At 44.9% G+C, this 23,776-nt stretch overlaps 1 protein-coding gene across 1 annotated transcript in view; it reads right to left on the bottom strand.

The window, feature by feature from the left end:
• LOC124722154 overlaps positions 1 to 23,776 on the bottom strand; it is a 310,300-nt gene that overhangs the window by 32,485 nt on the left and 254,039 nt on the right. The window contains 1 exon segment of the mRNA XM_047247357.1: positions 3,380 to 4,087. Within this exon segment, the coding sequence (XP_047103313.1) occupies positions 3,380 to 4,087 (708 nt within the window).

Genomic DNA, 23,776 nt, shown 5'->3' with positions numbered 1-23,776 from the left:
GTCTGGGTGTGGTTTTTAGGTAGCTTACCACATCCACCTATATGAATACCAGGCTGGTACCCAAGTCCTGCCTTAGTTAAACGCTTTGTAATCATTTAGAAAACTTTTGCTCACTTCAACACGAATAACACTGCATGCATACTGTTGGAGTATATATATTTCGACAAAGGTGGTAAGGGGGTGGTGGCAGGAAGAGCATCTGGCCACTCCTAAAATTAACTGTGTCACATGCGTACATAACCGTGCTGACCCTGTGCTGATGTGGGGCAAAGACTCAAGAAGAAGAATACCGAGTGTGTGTGATAATCGCTGAAGATTCTACAGAACACGTTTTTGTGTAAGTCCTGAAACAAAATTAATTTACCAGTAAATTACGAATACTATGGGTAGTCAACCCGACTTCAATTCGATAATTACACACCTGACCTGACCCCTGTCCAAAAAATTACTCCTCACTATTTAGCTTGGCCCGTTGTGGACCCCAGGACACGAACGGTAGACAGTATGTGACGTCAACTGGATCTGCGGTGTCGGACAGAGAAGAGAACCTCAGTTACATCTGGTGGATGACACAATACGTGTCAGAAACATGAAGATCACGGAGTGAAGGAGGCCACATTTTCCGAGTCTGACACTGAGTGACAGAGACGCTGCATTGCTCCAGATACCTAGTCACGGACTGCGATCGGTGGATTTCCTTCCACCGAGTGCAGATAAAGCGACAACAGAACGTATGCCTAGCATTATGTTACTAATTTTCTTTTCCTTATCATTACTGCATTCGTGTTTTGATTACTTTTAAAGATTGTATGTAAGAAGGTTGTATACATGGAAGAACCCTGGAGATACTAAAAGGTATCAGATAGATTATATAATGGTAAGACAGAGATTTAGGAACCAGGTTTTAAATTGTAAGACATTTCCAGGGGCAGATGTGGACTCTGACCACAATCTATTGGTTATGACCTGTAGATTAAAACTGAAGAAACTGCAAAAAGGTGGGAATTTAAGGAGATGGGACCTAGATAAACTGAAAGAACCAGAGGTGGTACAGAGATTCAGGGAGAGCATAAGGGAGCAATTGACAGGAATGGGGGAAATAAATACAGTAGAAGAAGAATGGGTAGCTTTGAGGGATGAAGTAGTGAAGGCAGCAGAGGATCAAGTAGGTAAAAAGACGAGGGCTAGTAGAAATCCTTGGGTAACAGAAGAAATATTGAATTTAATTGATGAAAGGAGAAAATATAAAAATGCAGTAAGTGAAACAGGCAAAAAGGAATACAAACGTCTCAAAAATGAGATCGACAGGAAGTGCAAAATGGCTAAGCAGGGATGGCTAGAGGACAAATGTAAGGATGTAGAGGCCTATCTCACTAGGGGTAAGATAGATACCGCCTACAGGAAAATTAAAGAGACCTTTGGAGATAAGAGAACGACTTGTATGAATATCAAGAGCTCAGATGGAAACCCAGTTCTAAGCAAAGAAGGGAAAGCAGAAAGGTGGAAGGAGTATATAGAGGGTCTATACAAGGGCGATGTACTTGAGGACAATATTATGGAAATGGAAGAGGATGTAGATGAAGATGAAATGGGAGATATGATACTGCGTGAAGAGTTTGACAGAGCACTGAAAGACCTGAGTCGAAACAAAGCCCCCGGAGTAGACAATATTCCATTGGAACTACTGACGGCCGTGGGAGAGCCAGTCCTGACAAAACTCTACCATCTGGTGAGGAAGATGTATGCGACAGGCGAAATACCCTCAGACTTCAAGAAGAATATAATAATTCCAATCCCAAAGAAAGCAGGTGTTGACAGATGTGAAAATTACCGAACTATCAGCTTAATAAGTCACAGCTGCAAAATACTAACACGAATTCTTTACAGACGAATGGAAAAACTAGTAGAAGCCAACCTCGGGGAAGATCAGTTTGGATTCCGTAGAAACACTGGAACACGTGAGGCAATACTGACCTTACGACTTATCTTAGAAGAAAGATTAAGGAAAGGCAAACCTACGTTTCTAGCATTTGTAGACTTAGAGAAAGCTTTTGACAATGTTGACTGGAATACTCTCTTTCAAATTCTAAAGGTGGCAGGGGTAAAATACAGGGAGCGAAAGGCTATTTACAATTTGTACAGAAACCAGATGGCAGTTATAAGAGTCGAGGGACATGAAAGGGAAGCAGTGGTTGGGAAGGGAGTAAGACAGGGTTGTAGCCTCTCCCCGATGTTGTTCAATCTGTATATTGAGCAAGCAGTAAAGAAAACAAAAGAAAAATTCGGAGTAGGTATTAAAATTCATGGAGAAGAAATAAAAACTTTGAGGTTCGCCGATGACATTGTAATTCTGTCCGAGACAGCAAAGGACTTGGAAGAGCAGTTGAATGGAATGGACAGTGTCTTGAAAGGAGGATATAAGATCAACATCAACAAAAGCAAAACAAGGATAATGGAATGTAGCCTAATTAAGTCGGGTGATGCTGAGGGAATTAGATTAGGAAATGAGGCACTTAAAGTAGTAAAGGAGTTTTGCTATTTGGGGAGCAAAATAACTGATAATGGTCGAAGTAGAGAGGATATAAAATGTAGGCTGGCAATGGCAAGGAAAGCGTTTCTGAAGAAGAGAAATTTGTTAACATCCAGTATTGATTTAAGTGTCAGGAAGTCATTTCTGAAAGTATTCGTATGGAGTGTAGCCATGTATGGAAGTGAAACATGGACGATAAATAGTTTGGACAAGAAGAGAATAGAAGCTTTCGAAATGTGGTGCTACAGAAGAATGCTGAAGATTAGATGGGTAGATCACATAACTAATGAGGAAGTATTGAATAGGATTGGGGAGAAGAGAAGTTTGTGGCACAACTTGACCAGAAGAAGGGGTCGGTTGGTAGGACATGTTCTGAGGCATCAAGGGATCACCAATTTAGTATTGGAGGGCAGCGTGGAGGGTAAAAATCGTAGAGGGAGACCAAGAGATGAATACACTAAGCAGATTCAGAAGGATGTAGGTTGCAGTAGGTACTGGGAGATGAAAAAGCTTGCACAGGATAGAGTAGCATGGAGAGCTGCATCAAACCAGTCTCAGGACTGAAGACCACAACAACAACATGTAGGCAGATAGTAACTTTCTCTTTTCAGTCTTCTTCTTTCCTTCCATCTATCTTTTTTCTTTCTTTATATTACGTCAGTTTCGCAATTTCTTTTTCTTCTTTTTAAGTAGTTACATACCACAATGTGTTTTTGGTTTCGGAGCTATACAGAAAATTATTTAAACACTAATGAACTGTAACGACAACTGGAGTTGCTTATAGAGTGCACGCAATACGTACAAATCAGCGACTAAAATATATAGGTAATAAAATTACGATTTACTTACGTCCGTCTTGGACCACATTTCCTCGCAGTTGTTGTTGCGAGAGCCAGCCACGACGGACGAGTTGGAGAGGCGGAGATGTAAAGACTTTCGTATGTCCCCGTTGGAGCTGACGTTTCCTCTGGAGACCTTGATGGCGCCCAGGGTGGGCCTGTACCGCTCGCCGGCGCTCGTCTTGCGGATGCGGTCGAAGAAGGGCACGGAGCCGTTTTTGGGCAGCCCCTGGACGTGCGTGGTGAAGGCGGGCTGCGACGCGTTGCGCGGGATGGCGGGCCGCGCGTCGTCGCGCACCGCCTTCTGGTCGCGGTCGGGCGACGCCTCGTCGGCCTGGCGGCGCCGCAGCTCGCCGCTGCCCGCGCTCGACGCGCCGCTCGAGCCGCTCTGCTCGGGCGCCTTCACCTCCGAGATGGTGGGCAGCGTCGGCACCGTGGGCACCGGCGTCAGCGGCGTCGCGCCGCCCGTCACCACGCCGCCGCCCGCCGCCGCCGCCAGCTGGTCCAGGTTGAAGCTGGAGTGCACGCCGGGGTCGATGTTGATGGGCATCTTGAGGCGGCGCTCCATCGTGCCGTCCGGCAGCATCACCATGAAGTACGAGCCGCCGATTGAGCCGCGCTCCATCTGGAAGCGCTTCTCTTCGGCCATCCGCTGCAGCAGCGGCTTGCAGCTCGGCACCTTCTGGTATTCCAGAGACCTCATCATAGCACCGAACACCTGCGATCGAGAAGTGTCCGTTACGGGTACGAGGTCCCTATTTGTATATTGTGGCTTAAGACTAGACTAAAAGCCAATGTTTTGTTGACACCGTACCTAGCAAAAAAAAAAAAAAAAAAAAAAAAAAAAAAAAAAAAAAAAAAAAAAAAAAAAAAAAAAAAGGTTCAAATGCCTCTGAGCACTGTTGGACTTAACATCTGTGCTCATCAATCCCCTATAACTTAGAACTACTTAAACCTAACTAACCTAAGGACATCACACACATCCGTGCCCGAGGGAGGATTCGAACCTGCGACCGTAGCGGTCGCGCGGTTCCAGACTGAAGCGCCTAGAACCGCTCGGCCACACCGGCCAGCCGGGAATTAACAGACTGTGGATGCTGAATGGTAGTTGGAGCTAGACGCGTGGGACATTCCATTTCGGAAATCGTTAGGGAATTCGATATTTCGGGCTTCACAGTGTCATGAGTGTGCCGAGAATACGAAATTTGAGTCATTACCTCTCACCACGGACAATGAAATGGCCGACGGCCTTCACTTAACGACCGAGAGCAGCGGCGTTTGCGTAGAGTTGTCAGTGCTAACAGACAAGCAACACTACGTGAAACAACCACAGAAATAAATATTGGACGTACGACGAACGTATCCTTTAGGACAGTGAGGCGAAATTTGGTGTTAATGGGCTGTGTCAGCACACGACCGACGCGAGTGCCTTTGCTAACAGCATAACACCAGTTGCAGCGGCTCTCCTGAGCTCGTGACCGTATCGGTTGGACCCGAGATGAGTGTAAAACTGCGGCCTGGTGAAATGAGCCGATGGTGGGCACTGAATGTGGTCTAGACCCCACGAAGCCACGGACACAAGTTGTCGGCAAGGCACTGCACAACTTGGTGGTGGCTCCATAATGGTGTGGGCTGTGTTTCCATGGAACAGAATGGAACGCACCACTGACTGTAAATGTCTATCTCCGGCAACTTGGAGACCATTTGCAGCCATTCGTGGGCTTCATTTTTATGGATGACAGTGTTCCATGTCACCGGGCCACAGCTCTTCACAATTGCTTTGGAGAACATTCTGGACAATTTGAGCGAATGATTTGGCCACCCAGATTACCCGACACGAATCCCACCGAACATTTATGGGAAATAATCGAGAGGTGAGTACGTGCACAGAATCCGGTATCGGCAACACTTTCGCCGTTATGGACGACTATAAAGGCTACATGGCTCAACATTTCTGCAGCGAACTTCCAACGAGTTGTTGAGTGCACGGCACGCCGTGTAGGTACACTACGCTGGGCAGATAGAGGTCCGATACGATATTAGGAAGTGTCCTATGACTTCCGTCACTTCTGTGTGTTTTCATGTGCTATGTACGCTGGCACAGTGACAAGACTGGCATATGGATTGTATATTTTTACGTTTTACATATGGACTTCACAAATGGGACGATTGCGCCGTACTGCGATGGTTGTGCTAAACTCGTTATGAAGGCCACCACACATTGCTTTCTGCTGCCGCGCCTTTGCAAACACACCCCACCGTTGATACACCACACACGCCATATCCTCTCCCAACGTAGCTTCAACCGACCCCCTCTCTCAGACAATGAAATCCATCGCACCAACTGTAGCCCTTCCCCACGGTCATGCCTATCTACCAAACTCGTCCTCCCCTTCCGTCTTCTCACTATCTGCCCAAACACCTAGCTTCATTTCCATAGTTACCAACCAACGGCCTGTGTATTTACACCCACATTTCTCTCCCCTACAGAACACGTAACGGTTTTCCTCTTCCCGAAAACATTTTTCGCCTGTGCAAGTCTTTCAGGTTTTTAATGAAAAAGTTCTCCGTTTTAAAGGCCACCATCGTTATTTTCAAAATGTTTTAAAACAAAAGAAAAACGATGAAAACTAACATTTTACTTTATGTAAATGGCATCATTCAATCATCTTGTTATAAATTTTAAAATAGTTTTATATTATATCCTATAATTTTGTTTGCAATGTCTTCATTTAAACCGTAAAGGCTTTTGGCTACAGAGCGGGATATTGCACTGCCGGCAGCCCTTATGCGAGGAGGGTGATGAAACTATACTAACGCATAAAAAGTTTGTGGCAGAGCGTGACCAGATGCCCTTCCTGCCACCACCCCTCCCTTCTTTTCGCCCCAGCGCCCAAAAATGTCTTCATTTAGTGTCATCCCATGTGAAAGTCCGAGAACGTTTTCGAAAAGTTTGCGAATCGCGTAACTCAGGCGGGACAAGGAAACCCCTAAAACCGACATCCTGTCGGCCTGAACGGTCCTCGCCGTTAACCCGCCGGTTGGATTCGATCAGGGGCCAGAGCGCCTCCGTGAATTGCGGGAGCGGCTTCTAACGCGAGCTGCTATCTAGGCGGGTCCGAAACATATCTGGCGTATAAACAATAAAACACAGTTTAGTCCTTAGGTAGTAAAACATGTTTTTAATAATAAAATCGGTCTACAATGGAGAGGCATAAGGGCCCGATGAGATACTCGTGCTTGTGAACACAGATTATGCGAATGAACCTGTTCCGCTTCTTAGCAGCAGTTTATCGTAGGTCACTGGAGCAAAGAAGGCTACCGAGCGATTGGAAAAGAGCACAGGTCATTCCTGTTTTCAGAAAGAGTCGTCGGGCAGATGAACGTGTATCACTGACGTCAACCTATTGTAGAGTTGTGGAACAACATTTATGCTTACTTGTTAGAGCGAAAATTCTCCTCTATAACAGTCAAAATGAATTCAGCGAGCAGAGATCGTGTGATAAGCTGCTCGCTGTGTTCATCCATTAGATCTGCAGCGCCTCAGACAGAAGCGAGTCCGCCTCCGTAGCTCCGTGTGTCTGGCTGCTAAACGAAGGACCCGGGTTCGGTTCCCGCTAATGCCAGGGCGTTTCAAACGTTGGAGGACTCAGCCTCGTGATGCCAGGTGAGGAGTTATTTGAGTGAGAAGCAGTGGCTCCAAAGTCAGGAAAGCCGACAACCGACGGGAGAGAGGTGCGCCCTCAATACCGCATTCAACGATGCCATTGGCAGAGGACGACACGGCGGTCGGCGACGATGGTCTCATCAGGACGAAAACGGGGCCTTTGTTTTGCTTTTCAGACAAAGCCGCCCCCGTTAATGCCGTATTCCTTGACTTCCGGAAGGCAATCAATACAGTACCGCAAACTAATTACGAGCTGTCCGACTTTCTGACCAATCTGTGGCTGGACGGAGGACTTCTTAGCACAATGCTTCTCAACACACGTTTTTTAATGGAACAAACATGACAGATGTAAAGGTAGCTTTGGGTATGGAGGGTTATAGGTCTATTACTGTTTACGCTGTACATGATCCAGTCACGTTACTCTGACCATCCCTACAATCGACGGCAACGTGCAATAGCCACTCATAGACGACAGGTAGCACCATTAGCTTTGGAGGGCTTATAAAGCATGTCGGGGGCGGGGGGGGGGGGGGGGGGTTGTCGTAATACGGGAACGGAGCGATTTATCTCGCATCCAAAAGGTCATGATCGTTGGCTTTCGGTCAGAGGGTGGAAGCAGTTCCGAAACGGTTAAGTTTGTGATCTGTTCGCATGCCTCCGTGCTTATAATACAATGTTCATGGCAAACTGACGATATCCAAAACCGGCACCGAGGCAACTGTGATGCGCCGTGGGCTATAGATGAGAGGAGTGAACGACGGCTGCGGAGATGTGTAAGGGCGAAAAGACGAGCAACTGCTGAGCAACTGACCGCCCAAACGAACCAAGGAGCTGCCAACAGTGTCTCAACAATCGTTTAGCGAACGTCGCTGCAGGTGCCTGGTTCCCGTATCCGTGATGACTGCTGATCATCCGCGACTAAGGCTGGAGTTCCCACGCCAGTAACGCAAATGAACGTCCACAGAGCGGCGACAGGTGATGAATCGCGATTTATTCTCAATCGCACAGACGTATGTGCTTTGAAGAGCACCAGGATGAGTTTACCGTACCACGGCCACCAAACTCCCAGAATTGAAACCCAGTGGAGAATCTGTGGGACCACCTCGGTCGGGCTGTTCGCACCGTGGATCCTGAACGGAGAAAACCAGCGCAGCTGTACGGCAGTGGGGTTTTCATGGCTCCACATCCCTGTCGGTGCCTGCCAAAGCCCCAGTGACTCTCTTCCTGCACGTCTCGCGCTGCAAAAGGTGGTTATTCAGGCCTTTGGCAGGTGGACACATTAATATGACTGGACAATGTAAATGACCGAGTGGATGGTGTCGGAGGGTTCGTGAGACTATTCGCGGACGATGCTGTTGCCTTTAGGAAGAATGTAACGCCGGTAGACTGAAGCTAAATGCAGGAAGGCCTGTGGAGCATCGTCAACTGGTGCAGGGACCAACAGTTGACCATCAAGGCAAACATATGTCACGTGCTGTATGTAAACTGGCGGAGATACTCATTCATTTTCGTTTGACTTCACTATTAGCAATAAATCAATGAGGCCAATAACTGCCGTAAAATATCGATGACTTAAAGTCCGTAACGGCCTAAAGTGGAATGTCTACATGGGTGCAGCAGAGGCCAGAAAGAGATAAGGTGGAAGAATACTAAAGACATGTAATACGTACTCGAAAGAAGTAGCTTATTAAACACTCATTCGACCATTTCCTGAATACTGATCGGTAGTTAGGGACACTTGCCAGGTAGAAATAATTAAAGAGATAGAGAGGTTCCAAAAAAGAGCAGGCGTTTTGTCACGGGTTCCTTTAGTAAGCACAAGAGCATTACGGAGATGCTCACTGAACTCCAGTGGCTTGACGCTCTAAGAGAGGTGTTGAGCAACACGAAGATGTATGCTGTAAAAATTCCGAGAGCACCCGTTCCAAGAAGAGTCAGGTAAGACATTATTTCATGCGTAATGAATAATATGAGAAATTAAACCTCATACGGAGGCTTACCGACAGTATTTCTTCCCGCGTACTGTTGGTGAATGGTCCAGGGAAAGGGGAAATGATAATGTTATCAGATGTACCCTCCAATACATACCATAAGTAATCTTGTGGAGCACAGACGTAGCTGTAAAACTGTCTTCAGTCCGAAAGCTTGCTCGAACATCACAGTATTTTATTAAACTGGTTCTCTTGGAGTCGGTTATTGTCTTGTCTTTCACTAGGTGCACTCATCGAATTATTATAACGTGCATTACAACTCATCGTGAAACTTGGCACTTTCCATGACTACATCTGTACGACGCAAGCCTTGACAAAGGAGAAACTTAACGTTATGTGCTAGGAAAGGATGCTGGGACCGACTGAGAATTAAACCTTTTCTATATACTGACATACGTAGAAACGTAGCGCCACCTAGTCCAGCCGCTTAATAACTAGTCCGAAATCGAACTTCATTAATTATTCTCTTCAGTGTTCCTGCAACACGATGAAATGTTGAGTTAGGATTCCTCCACTTTCTGTGTCATGGTGTCAAATGTGTTGTGTACAATTTTTTTTTCCTCAGTGTTCAGTGTAATGTGCATAAAATGTTCTCTGTGTTCGAGCCGCACCATTTAGACTTGATACTCGAGGTTTCGAAGATCGAAGGTATTCACCATCTCCTTCGTCAGAAAATGAGTAACTGCAGCAACCGATATATTTAACTTGATTAGTAGTGAGAAGTGGTGTGGCTTGTATTGGTGGAGTGAAATCACCTACTGCGAGACTTGGATGCTGAAATGCGGTAAGATTATAGCCACTACTTCTTAGAATTTACTAGTGTACATCCGAATTCCTACTGCTTCTTTTATTGGAATCCCATTAAGACGAAACATGAGATAAGATCTTTGCATCTATAAAGGAGATCTGATGTTGAAAGAAAGATGAACGGGTCACTGGACCATACTCTCGTATACAGAAAGTCAACACATACTACTATTTATTAAAAAGACGAAGTTTCCATCAGCCTACCCAGAGGAATTCCGTTCAGAGCACTTCATTACACATAGACCAAACCATTTCAGATCACAATAACTTGTAATCCGAACTAAAACATTTGAAGCTCGTACTCACAAAAAAACCTAAACAAACAGCACTAAATTTGACCTGCATTCACCGGAAAAAAGGTTCAAACCTTTTCAACTAAGGGTTAAAGCTAAGCCACCGGAATGCCTTCTGTTCGTTTGTTCAAATGGCTCTGAGCACTATGGGACTTAACATCTATGGTCATCAGCCCCCTTGAATTACTTAAACCTAACTAACCTAAGGACATCACACAACACCCAGTCATCACGAGGCAGAGAAAATCCCTAACCCCGCCGGGAATCGAACCCGGGAACCCAGACGTGGGAAGCGAGAACGCTACCGCACGACCACGAGCTGCGGACTGTTCCTTGGTGCAAGCTCAACTAATACAGGACATATACTAGATACATATGATATCATACCAGCGTTCCGTACGCCGCGGGAAATTAAAGAAATGCAGCCTCAGTAAAACAACTGCCTTGCTTTGAGACAACCGGTGTTCACAACGTGCCAAGAGGTAATGGCGAAAATTACACATATTCTCTGCGTGGTGTGTTTTGCGTTTTATGGTTTGGTTATCGCATATTAAAGGCTTATTCACTGTTGTGAAGGTATTTTCGCAGAAACAAGGGTGACTGCGGTAACAAACCGAACAAATCATAATTACATTATTACTCTGTAACGATCAGCCAAAGAGCGTGGGTCTCTTACGAGCATCAAAATACTCAGAAGGTATCCTTGAACAACCTCTGAAAGTTTCTCAGTGGAGTTTTCGTTCAGCGCTTGTAAGATACATCCATCAGTCTCTGTACTCGGTCACCTCGAGATGATGAAGATGGTGAATACTTTCGATAGCTCGAGTTTTAACTAAACGTGACGCGGGTTGAACAGCGTAAAAAATTGTATGTACGTTGGCCGCCCTGAAAAACTCCAGTACTAGTGTAGTGTCGTGTTTGTTATGGTAAGGATAAAAGGAAGAGACAGGATGAAACCTGGTATCCGTTTCTTGACTATCACCAAAGGACCACAGTAGTAAGCTCTCCCACCCGATGTGGCTACCACAAATAAAACACTACCACTTTGTAGTAATGACCTATGCTGCGCAGAGAGATTATATTCACGCTGCTCTGTTGTTAATTACAGAAAGTGGAAAAACGGTAAAAAGCTGCTACTGGCAAGAGCCTATCCTGAGCTGACACTGACGAACTTTCTTTGTACGAGGGTTACCCAGAAAGTAATGGGCCGCATTTTTTTCTTCAACAAATTTTTTGTCGAACATAATGAGAATTACACATATGAAGGAATCGTGTTTTATCTACACACCCTATTTTTTCACGTAATCTCCATCCCGTCCTATGGCCTCCCTCCAGTGCGAAACAAGGGCGTGTATGCACTGTCAGTACCAATATTTGTCCTGCCGGCGGAGCCAGTGCTTCATTGTGTGACGCACCTTCTCATCATCCTCAAAATGTCTTACACGAATGGCATATGGCATCCTTTAATGATCCTAACAAGTGGGAGTCCAGAGTCCAGGACGGGGGGGACTAAGCCCAGGGCTCCAGACAGCGAGGTCATCGATCTCATTGCATTAGGGAAGGACGGGGAAGGACGTCGGCCGTGCCCTTTCAAAGGAACCATGCCGGCATTTGTCTGGAACGATTTAGGGAAATCACGGAAAACCTAAATCAGGATGGCCGGACGCGGGATTGAACCGTCGTCCTCCCGAATGCGAGTCCAGTGTCCTGTAGGGTGGACGGGGTAGCACTGTCCAACCCTGTTTTGCGATGTGTTCAGCAGCCTTCAGACTTGTGTGGGGCCGAGCGTTACCGTGTTTCAGCGAAACATCTCCTGGGTTGCTGTGGCGCTGAGGTCGCCGGAAGTTCGTCTTGAGTTTTTTAAAATGTGTTGGCATATACTTCTGAATTAACGGTACCACCTTCACAGTCCCAGAACACAGTGATTATGACCTTTCTGGCGCTAGCAGTTGCTTTGAATTTTTTCCTCTGTGGGGAACGGGAATGGCGGCATTCCATCGGCTGTCGTTTTGTTTCGGGCTCAACATGATGAAACAGATTTCATCGCCTGTCACAATCCGGGACAAGAAGGCCTCTCCCTCAGCTTCAAAACGTTGCAACAAATCCAGACAAATTTTTTTTTTTTTCTGTGCGATTTGTGAACCACTGTCAGACTCCGCGAGACCCATCTTGCACACACTTTTGAATATCCAAGAGTGCGCATAATTGCATCCACACATCCTTTGCCGATTGACAGATGCATTGCCAACTGCCGAATCGTAATGCGTCTGTCCTCCCGAATGACGTCAGTTCGCTGCAACATGTCAGGTGTGACCAACGTGGATGCTCTCCCCGATCGCTGCAAATCGTGGAGCTCCGCCGAACCGCCTTCTGATGACCTCACACTCCGTACCCAGCAACTAACTGTACAAGTGTCGACAGCAGATGCTCCACAGACTTTGCAAAAGCGTTTGTGAATTTTCCCCACAGTTTCTTTCTATGCAGTGAGAAATTGAATGACGGCGCGTTGCTTGTAACGTACATCCCCTACAGACGCCATTTAAAAACTGTCCTGGAGCTACGCTATCTACCGGAAGTGAGGGAAACTTGACGCGCTCACTCAGGAGACTTCATATAACATACACGTAACGTTTCGCACTCGCAGCATTGTTTTCTGCTGAGAAAAAAAATCGGGTGCATTACTTTCTGGGCAACCCTCGTAATAGTCATTCATATCAATGTTATCATTACACTATACTATTGAATGCAACGTACTACACATTTTCTTATTTTTAAGCTGTGCACTAAGCCGAGTGAAACTGTACACCTGAGTTTTATGGGACAGTTAGTTGATGCACGCTCATCTTGATTACGGACTAATATAAACGACCTACATCTACATCTACATTTATACTCCGCAAGCCACCCAACGGTGTGTGGCGGAGGGCACTTTACGTGCCACTGTCATTACCTCCCTTTTCTATTATAGTCGCGTATGGTTCGCGGGAAGAACGACGGTCTGAAAGCCTCCGTGCGCGCTCGAATCTCTCTAATTTTACATTCGTGATCTCCTCGGGAGGTATAAGTAGGAGGAAGCAATATATTCGATACCTCATCCACAAACGCACCCTCTCGAAACCTGGCGAGCAAGCTACACCGCGATGCAGAGCGCCTCTCTTGCAGAGTCTGCCACTTGAGTTTGCTAAACATCTCCGTAACGCTATCACGGTTACCAAATAACCCTGTGACGAAACGCGCCGCTCTTCGTTGGATCTTCTCTATCTCCTCCGTCAACCCGATCTGGTACGGATCCCACACTGATGAGCAATACTCGAGTATAGGTCGAACGAGTGTTTTGTAAGCCACCTCCTTTGTTGATGGACTACATTTTCTAAGGACTCTCCCAATGAATCTCAACCCAGTACCCGCCTTACCAACAATTAATTTTATGTCATCATTCCACTTCAAATCGTTCCGCACGCATAATCCCAGATATTTTACAGAAGTAACTGCTACCAGTGTTTGTTCCGCTATCATATAATCATACCACAAAGGATCCTTCTTTCTATGTATTCGCAATACATTACATTTATCTATGTTAAGGGTCAGTTGCCACTCCCTGCACCAAGTGCCTATCCGCTGCAGATCTTCCTGCATTCGCTACAATTTTCAAATGCTGCAACTTCTCTGTATACTACAGCATCATCCGCGAAAAGCCGCATGGAACTTCCGACACTATCTACTAGGTCATTTATATATATTGTGAAAAGCAGTGGTCCCGTAACACTCCTCTGTGGCACACCAGAGGTTACCTTAACGTCTGTAGATGTCTCTTCATTGATAACAACATGCTGTGTTCTGTTTGCCTAAAACTCCTCAATCCAGCCACACAGCTGGTCTGATATTCCGTAGGCTCTTACTTTGTTTATCAGGCGACAGTGCGGAACTTTATCGAACGCCTTCCGGAAGTCAAGGAAAATAGCATCTACCTGGGAGCTTGTATCTAAAATTTTCTGGGTCTATTGAACAAATAAAGCGAGTTAGGTCTCACACGATCGCTGTTTCCGGAATCCATGTTGAATCCTACAGAGTAGATTCTGGGTTTCCAAAAACGACATGATACGCGAGCAAAAAACATGTTCTAAAATTTTACAACAAAATGGTTCAAATGGCTCTGAGCACTATGGGACTGAACATCTATGGTCATCAGTCCCCTAGAACTTATAACTACTTAAACCTAACTAACCTAAGGACATCACACAACACCCAGCCATCACGAGGCAGAGAAAATCCCTGACCCCGCCGGGAATCGAACCCGGGAACCCGGGCGTGGGAAGCGAGAACGCTACCGCACGACCACGAGCTGCGGGCTAATTTTACAACAGATCGACGTCAGAGATATAGGTCTATAGTTTTGCGCATCTACTCGACGGCTCTTCTTGAAGACTGGGACTACCTGTGCTCTTTTCCAATCATTTGGAACCTTCCGTTCCTCTAGAGACTTGCGGTACACGGCTGTTAGAAGGGGGACAAGTTCTTTCACGTACTGTGTGTAGAATCGAATTGGTATCCCGTCAGGTCCAGTGGACTTTCCTCTGTTGAGTGATTCCAGTTGCTTTTCTATTCCTTGGACACTTATTTCGATGTCAGCCATTTTTTCGATTGTGCGAGGATTTAGAGAGGGAACTTCCATGCGGTCTTCCTCTGTGAAACAGCTTTGGAAAAAGGTGTTTAGTATTTCAGCTTTACGCGTATCATCCTCTGTTTCAATGCCATCATCATCCCATAGTGTCTGGATATGTTGTTTCGAGCCACTTACTGATTTAACGTAAGACCAGAACTTCCTAGGATTTTCTGTCAAATCGGTACATAGAATTTTACTTTCGAATTCATTGAACGCTTCACGCATAACCCTCATTACGCTAACTTTGACATCGTTTAGCCTCTGTTTGTCTGAGAGGTTTTGGCTGCGTTTAAACTTGGAGTGAAGCTCTCTTTGCTTTCGCAGTAGTTTCCTAACTTTGTTGTTGAACCACGGTGGGTTTTTGCCGTCCCTCACAGTTTTACTCAGCACGTACCTGTCTAAAACGCATTTTACGATTGCCTTGAACTTTTTCCATAAACACTCAACATTGTCAGTGTCGGAACACAAATTTTCGTTTTGATCTGTTAGGTAGTCTGAAATCTGCCTTCTAAACAGATAAACCTTCCTCCCTTTTTTTATATTCCTATTAACTTCCATATTCAGGGATGCTGCAACGCTTGACAATTGTAACGAAATGCAGCATCACCTACGGAGTATTGACGCTTGGTGCAGCGACTGGCAATTAAGGATTTGCTAGAAACAAATGTAATGTATTTCCCTTAAGAATGCGGAAAGATCCGTTATCGTTTGATTACACGATGTTTAAAAAATACTGGAAACCGTCACATCCGTTAAATACCCGGGAGTATGCGTACGGAGCAATTTCAAAAGGAACGGACACACAATACAAACCGCAGGAAAGGCCGACATTAGACTGAAATTCGTTGGAAGAATCCTGAGAAAGTGAAGTCCTTCCACGAAGCAGGTAGCGTACAAATCTCTTTCGACCGATTGCTGACTAGTGATCCTCAGTGTGTAATTGATGCTTTTTGTCACAGGTTGCCGCGCGGTTAGAGGCGCCATGTCGATGATTGCGCGGCCCCTCTCGTCGGAGGCTCGAGTCCTCCCTCGGGCATGGGCGTCTGTGTTGTTCTTAGCATTAGTTAGTTAAGGTACTGTGTAAGACGAGGGCCCGATGACCTCAGCAAATTTGGTCCCATAGGAATTCACACATTATTTTTGTTTTGTTTTGTCACGGTCCGTGTAATAAACGTGAAAGCGTTATGGAAATATTCACCGAACTCCGATGGTAGACACTACAAGAGGGACATTCTGCGCCACAGTGTGGTTTATTGTCAGAATTACTGGAGTATATGTTCTAAGAACAGTCATGTGTCTCGTGAAAAGAAGAGTGATATATCTCGTGAAAAGACCGTGAAGCTAAAATTAGAGAGTTTCGAGTTCATACAGAGACCTAGCAATAATCGTTCTTTCCTCAGATGGTTCGCAACTGTAACACGATATTGGGGCGGGGGGGAGGGGGGTGGAGGGGGGAGTGAGGACTGATAGTGGTACACGAAGTATCCTCCACCACACTCCGTAAGGCGGCTTTCAGGGTACAGATGTAAAAGTGTAGTATTTGTTGATCTTTCCAGTCCGTGATTCCAGTTGGGATTGTGACCGGTTTAGACCAGTGTTGCTAATCTTAAGGCATCATCAGCATCTTCCACGGACGCATAAACGTAGGTTTGTATGCATCTATGAGCACGAAATATTGCATAGCGGGGCGTATGAGAACAACTCTTCTTAAGATTTATCCAGTTGGAATCCATTATTAATGCAGCTCCTATCTAAAGGAGATTTCAACTGGTGGGAAACAGTCATAAATGCAACTGCAGCTGTGATCTGGACTGATCAATAAGTACTATAGACCTACTCTGAGGCAACAGAGGTCATGGAACAGGCAAATGCCCATATACAGATGGCGTTAGTGTCACGCACATAAGGTATAAAAGGGCCATTTCGGGAACCGTTAGAGAATTCAGTATTCCGAGATACACAGTGTCAAGAGTGTGCCGACAGTACCAAGCTTCAGACTTACCTTTCAGCACAGGAAACGCGATGGCTGACGGCCTTCACTTAACAACCGATAGAAGTGGCATTTGAGTAGAGTTCTCAGTGCTAACAGACGAGCAACACTGCGTGAAATGACCGCAGAAATCAATGTGAGACACACGACGAACGTATCGGTTGGGGCAGTGTGGCCAAATTTGGCGCTAATGGACTAGGACAGCAGACAGCGGACGCGAGTGCCTTCGTTATCAGCTCGACATCGCCTACAACGCCTCTCCAGAGCTCGTGACCGCATCGTTTAGACCCCAGACGAGTGGAAAACCGCAGCCTGTTCAGATGAGTCTCTATTTCAGTTGGTAAGAGCTGATGGTAGGTTTAGAGTGTGGTGCAGACCTCACGAGGGCATGGACCCAGATTGCCAAACAGGCGCTGTGCAAGCTGATGGTGGCTCCGTAATGGTGTAGGTTGTGTTTACATGAAATGGACTGGGTCCTCTGGTCCAACTGAACCGATCTGTGACTGGAAATGGTAATGTTCGGCTACTTGGAGACCATTTGCAGCCATTCGTGGACTTCATGTTCTCAGAACTAGATGGAATTTTTATGGCTGACAAGACACCATGTCACTGGGCCACAACTCTTCGCGATTGGTTTGAAGAACGTTCTGGACAATTCATGCGAATGATTTGGCCACTAAGATCACCCGACATGAATCCCATCGAACAGTAGTGGGACGTAATGAAGAGGTCAGTTAGTGCACAAAATCTTGCACCAGTAAAACTTGCACGGTTATGGACGGCTGCAGAGGCAGCATGGCCCAGTATTTCTGCAGTGGACTTCTAAGGACGTGTTGAGCTCATGCCACACCGAGACAGCAATATAATAATACTATTAGGGACGAAGCTCTGCCCCTGAAGGAAGAGCTATTGCGATGATTATGTATACATGCAGTATCTTAGAAGACGGTGCTGCAGGGGTACAAGAACCGGTTACCCACAGGTTCAGCCGTGAGTAAGGTAAGCGTCACCCATAATCACTGGAAGGGTAGGCTACTGGAAAACTTTAATTCTATGAATGTTATTGCTTACAAGCCGATATACGAGGGGCATTCAATAAACAGCGTAACATATTTTTTCTGGACCAGTTTCGGCTGAAAAATTCCGAATTTGCTTAGGGACATCGTGGAGTATTACCTCTTCAGCCCCTATAGTTTCATGAAGTTCTGATAGGTGGCGGCGCTGTACGTAGCCTTCAAAATGGTGTCTGTTAGGGAAGTGCGTTCCAGGCAGAGAGATGTCAGCCGCTTTTAGAATGTCTACGCAACCTAGCAGTGAACAAAAGCACGGTGAGTCGTTGGTCGAGACCTCTGTCATAATCGGATAGGTGGCGTAAACCTGTCCGATCTTCCGCGTCGCGGCCGACCACCACAGCTGCGTCTCCTGTAATGTTGGAACATGAAGACACTCTCATTCGAGGTGATCGACAGATCATAATCAAACACCTCGCTGCTCAGCTGAGCATCACTGTTGGTAGTGCTGACACTCCTGAAATGTGCTCACAGAACTTCATTGGACTGTCCTTCTTCATCCACCATACAGCCCAGATCTCACACCTTCCGACTTTCATCTGTTTGCACTCCACTAGAAGCAGTATGTGGACGATGGGAAGGTTCTTGACGCAGCAGGATGTTGTCTCCGGTAGAGTGACACCGTGGGGGCAGACAAGCCCTTACAGGAACGGAGATTATATTGAAAGATAGGCTTTTGTAGGCAAAAGAATGGGGAATGGTATGATTTATTGGAATACCGAATAAAACCAACATACTTTCAGAAAAAAGTGATGCGTTACTTATTGAACGCCCCTACTAACTCATATAGGGTGAACCCGAACTCCATCGACAAATTTTAGAGGTTGCTCGGGGATATTATCTGAGAATTTTTGGTATAATAATAGATTCGTGGTTCCCGGTGACACGTGACAGAGCAATAACGCATTTGTGATTTATCCGGTTAGTTACCTCAGTTACTTTTATTTCTGTGAAACTGCCTTCACAGCAGGGAAAAAGCCTATAACATGCAATCGCCAAAACGTACAATGCAAAATACAGAATAATGCTGCAACATTCAGATGCAAGAGTACTCAGCATAGCGTTGTTGTGCCGCTCTTCCACTGCATTCGATGAAACGATGCATCAAGTGGGTATCGGCCAACTTTTCATCAGTTAATCTAGCATTACTGCTGTGAATGACAAACGCTTCTGCGAAAACAAATCCCAGACAGAACCGAGAAGTACTGAAGGCAAGCTTGAGGGTGAAGAGTAAAGTAGGCGTTACTGGGCGGGAAGTACTGTCAATGAACTGAACAAGTCTATTTCGAAACAAGACACACAGAGCATATAGTCATGTGCCCTCTTTTTCAGATATTTTCAGTACAATATAAATGCAAACAAAAATGGGAGTAGAAACCAAACTAAACGCAATTATTCTGTAGCGAGCCCGCCCGCGGCCGCGTTTCACTTATACCAAAATACTCAGAAAATATTCCTGAAAAACCTCTGACTTTTTTTTCGGTGCACGTTGTATCAGGGAATATTGCTCCTGTGTACGGCGCCAATGTTAGCCTGGGTTAACGAACGCGCGAGCCAGTTGGTTGTGTTGATAAGCGCAATAAGGCCGCTTCACTTGGAGACATGACAGAATGGACGCTTCCATGACCACAGTGTAGCATGCGATAAGATCCTTACCGAGAGGGATGAGGTACGAATTTTTGTCATGAAACCAAAGAAGTATTGCTGCTATCAGTGACTACAGGTTGTAACGGGACATCCTCCTCTAGTATTACTTTTCATCTACAGTAGTTTTAGAAACCAGTACTATTTTTCGAATTTTGGACAAGTCAGTATTATCTCTGTTGCTTTTCTGAAAACTTTCATATAATTTTATGCACCGTATGTTATATTTCAAGTCAAAATTTACGAAAATGATTTACTTTATAAAATGTTTTAGTCTCGATGTTATAATCGATAAGTACTAGTTCTGAATGTACAGTTAAAATTATTATTTTAGAAACATTTGAAATTAGGAACTACTGGCATACCTAAAATTTCTATTATTAATTACGCAATACTGTACTGTTACTATATTTATTTCTGGATTCATTTATGAAATAATAATCGAAAATAATAATGTAACAGAAACTATAAGAAATTCATTTGTTAAGAAAATTGTAAACCCTTTGGCATACGGTTATTTCAGCAGAGTGTGAGAGTGGTAAGCGTGCCTCTGATGTGATAGGACGTATTTTTGTATTTTGTGCGAATAATGTAATTTCGGCTTTGTTAATGTGAAAAGTCAAAAGACTGCATGATATAATAAAATGTGAGAAAACAGCTTACGAAAAAACAAAAATTCTGCAGCAACAATCTTCAAATTTATTTTGATCAATCCAACCATGAGTACCTAAAATGTGACATTTTCAGCTTCAAGAATCAGACTCCTAGACAAGGAGAACTGAAGCCAACTCACATGGCTAAGCTAAATAAATTAGAAAGTTTATTGTAATCTTCGCTCCGCTCAAATCTCCATAAAACACTGATGTGGACAATAGATAGAATTAGGAACAAGGGGGGAGATTACAAGGTCCAATGACTGTTGCGGAGGGAACTGCATCAAACGTACATTTGCAGTCGAGTACCTCTGAAAAGGCCATTGCTCGCATGGGCAGAAAAAAGTCCCCAGTGGGCCAAAAAGTACAGAAACTTGATAACTGCTGACTGGAGGCGTGTAGTATAGCCTTACGAGTCGCGATTTTATCTGTTTTCAAATGATGCAAGGCGTCGGGGGCACCCACAGCGCAATAAGGCGTTTAACCAACAAAATGTGAGGTTTGTAGTTGAGGCCGGAGGTCGTTATGTGATGTTTTGAGGTTGTTTTTCTTACTATGACTTGGGCCCAATCATTAAGAATACCTGAACGTAGACCATGATGTTTATTTCGGCATTCTCGATAACCTAGTGTTGCCCTTGCTTCTACATCTGCACTGTTAGTGTGTTACGAACACTCCTGTCTTCCAAGATGACAATAACCGCGTTATCAGGGCCGTTGACATACGGTACTCGTTTCACGAAAACTGAGCCACCCTTTGATATCTCAACTGGCCGGCTAAATCAATCGATCTTAATTCCACAGAACATGTCTGATAATTTTTGAAACAGCGACTGAGTCGTAACAATCGACACTCCCTTAATTTTGTAGCTCTACGGAATGTAGCCATCAATGAGTGACTTTAGCAGGAGACGTCATCTATGAAGATATTTGTCACCGAATTGAAGCCATTACCAAACCTGGACGAGGTATTCCACAGTATTAGAAGGATGTCTGTTCTTAAGATACAGAACCCAGTATGTTGACCTCGACGGCGTGTATTCATCAGAGACAAGGATATCGTCAGGAGTGCCCAGGGAAGTTTGAGAGGTCCGCTATTATTCTCTATAAACATAAATGATTTGGCGGACAGGGTGGACAGCTATCTCCAATTGGTTGCTGATGATGTTGTGGTGTGTGGTAAGGTGGCGAAGTTGAGTGACTGTGGGAGGATACAAGATGACTTAGACAAAAATTCAATTTGGTGTGATGTATGGCAGCTAACTCTAAATGTAAAAAAAAGTAAGTTAATTGGGATGAGTGGGAAAAACAAACCTGTAACGTCCAGATACAGCATTCGTAGTGTCCTGCTTGACACAGTCCCGTCGTTTAAATATCTGGGCGTAACGTTGCAAAGCGATATGAAATAGATCGAGAATGTGAGGACGGTGCTAGGTAAGGCGAATGGTCGACTTCCGTTTATTAGGAGAATTCTAGGAAAGTGTGGCTCATCTGCAAAGGAGACCGCATGTAGGACGCTAGAGCAATCTATTCTTGAGTACTGCTCGAGCGTTTGGGATCAGCACTAGGTCGGATTAAAGGAAGACATCGAAGCAATTCAGAGGAGGGCTGTTAGATTTGTTCCTGGTAAGTCCGAATAACACGCAGGTGTTACAGACATGCTTCGGGAACTCAAATGGGAATCCCTGGAAGGAAGGCGTCATTCTTTTCGTGGATCGCAAGTGAGGAAATTTAGAGAATCGGCAGTTGAAGCTGATTGATAAACGATTCTACTGCTTCCAACATACATTGCGCTAAGAACCACGAAGAGAGTATATGAGAATTTAGGGCTCATACGGAGGCAAATAGACAATCAAGGCAAATAGACAGTCATTTTTCCGTCTCTCTTTGCGAGCGGAACAAGAAAGAAAATGACTAGTAGTGGTAAGGGGTACCCTCCACCACGCGCCGTAAGCTGGACTGCGGAGTATCTTTGTAGATGTAGATGTTGTCTCCTGTGTGTGAATAACTTTTTGTCCGGTGTGTTCAGATACATTTGATGTACGGTGCGGTCATTAAATGAAAGCGTAACTAAAGTTCTTTATAAAATTTTAAAGTGCTGCGAAGATCGGCAACTTCGTTTAAATGTACGGAAAAGTAAAACTGTGTATTTCGCAGAACGCAGAAAAGTAGTATGCTATAACTACCATATCAGTGAGTCTAATTTGGAATCAGTCAGCTCATATAAATACTGAAGTATCTGTGATTCACAGAAAATAATACTATCAGGGAATATTGAAGGTATACAAAAAAGGTTTAACATGCGATAAGATACTAATTACCCTCTGCCATACACTTCATATATGTGCGAGGGAACTTAAGAAAGTAAGTTCCACATTATCATGTAATGCTACGTAACTTTTACTGAATGCTGCGCTACACGTCAAAGCGACATACATAAACGACACTCTTTTCAACAGTGTCGTAGCCAAGCCACTAAACAAAGGTCGGAACGTTCTACCATTCGTCCAGTTTCTCGACGATAGACATCTCTGCTCCTCGAGTCATTAGAGAAACGTTGTGTGAACGTCCTCATTGTTGGAAATTCTCTTTCCCTCAGATGTTCTTTCATCTTGCCGAAAATATGGCGGTCACATTGTGCAAGATCTGGACTGTATGGCGGATTAACATAACCCACGCCTGTGCGTCCTTGGTCAAATTGTTGACACCATTTCATTACGGCTGGACGGACACTGTATTTAGTCCACACATCGTCAGAATTTGAAGGTGAAACTGTGTGCAATTTCGACGTTTTGTCCACAAGAGCCATAGTTTCTCGTGTACTTCAACCTTAGAGTACGTTTCCTGTTGAGGCGCGACTTCACTAGCACATGGTGATGCAGCTGTTATCCGTACAAAAGTAGAGCAGTGTCGGCAAGACCTGAACATGTTCTCTCTTCTGACAATTAGCCACTCTTGTTGCATAATGGTATTATCGTGGGACGGCACGTGTAACTTACTTTCTGTATATCCCAAGTAGATGTATATGTTGTGCGGCACGTATTTCCCTTGCGCCGACACGCTAGGGAAGGGCAGGACCTGTCTCTATCAGCTCTCCCTGATCCATGTCCTATAAATGTGAATCATTTAGATTGTTTTTAACATACTGTGTACTCAGGCAGATCCTCGTATCAAGTTTTCACTTCACGCCGTTTGTACATTACGAGGAAGGCAGGACACATATACTCAATTACTCCTCTGGTTAAAGTATTGAGTCAAACTCGGTGAGCTTTGTGATTTCTGCTCCTTTAAACTGTTTAGTTGGAAAGGTGTGTACCCACAATCAATAGTCGAAGTGATGTGCTGACGTGCGTTCTTTTGCGTACTTCCACGTTGCACTATTTACTATCAAAAAATTGAGAGAAAAGCACTTGCTTGTGTTTTGCTTTTATTTAGAACATGAAGGTAAGGAAAGGAGAAGATGTCGGTAGTGGAAATTCCCGTGATTCTTTAATAAAGAAAATACGCTCCGTTCGGACTGTGTAATTGTTTGAAAGATAGCGAATCTCGACTATTTTTAGTCGTTTGTATGCGCCCAACGATGCCGAACATATACGTATCGTTGTCGACCGATTGCTGTACTGCTGTTTG

Source organism: Schistocerca piceifrons, chromosome X (genome assembly GCF_021461385.2).
Source record: "Schistocerca piceifrons isolate TAMUIC-IGC-003096 chromosome X, iqSchPice1.1, whole genome shotgun sequence".
NCBI lineage: Eukaryota > Metazoa > Arthropoda > Insecta > Orthoptera > Acrididae > Schistocerca > Schistocerca piceifrons.
Note: the sequence above shows the minus strand (reverse complement) of the source record. Positions and strands in the feature narration are given on the sequence as shown.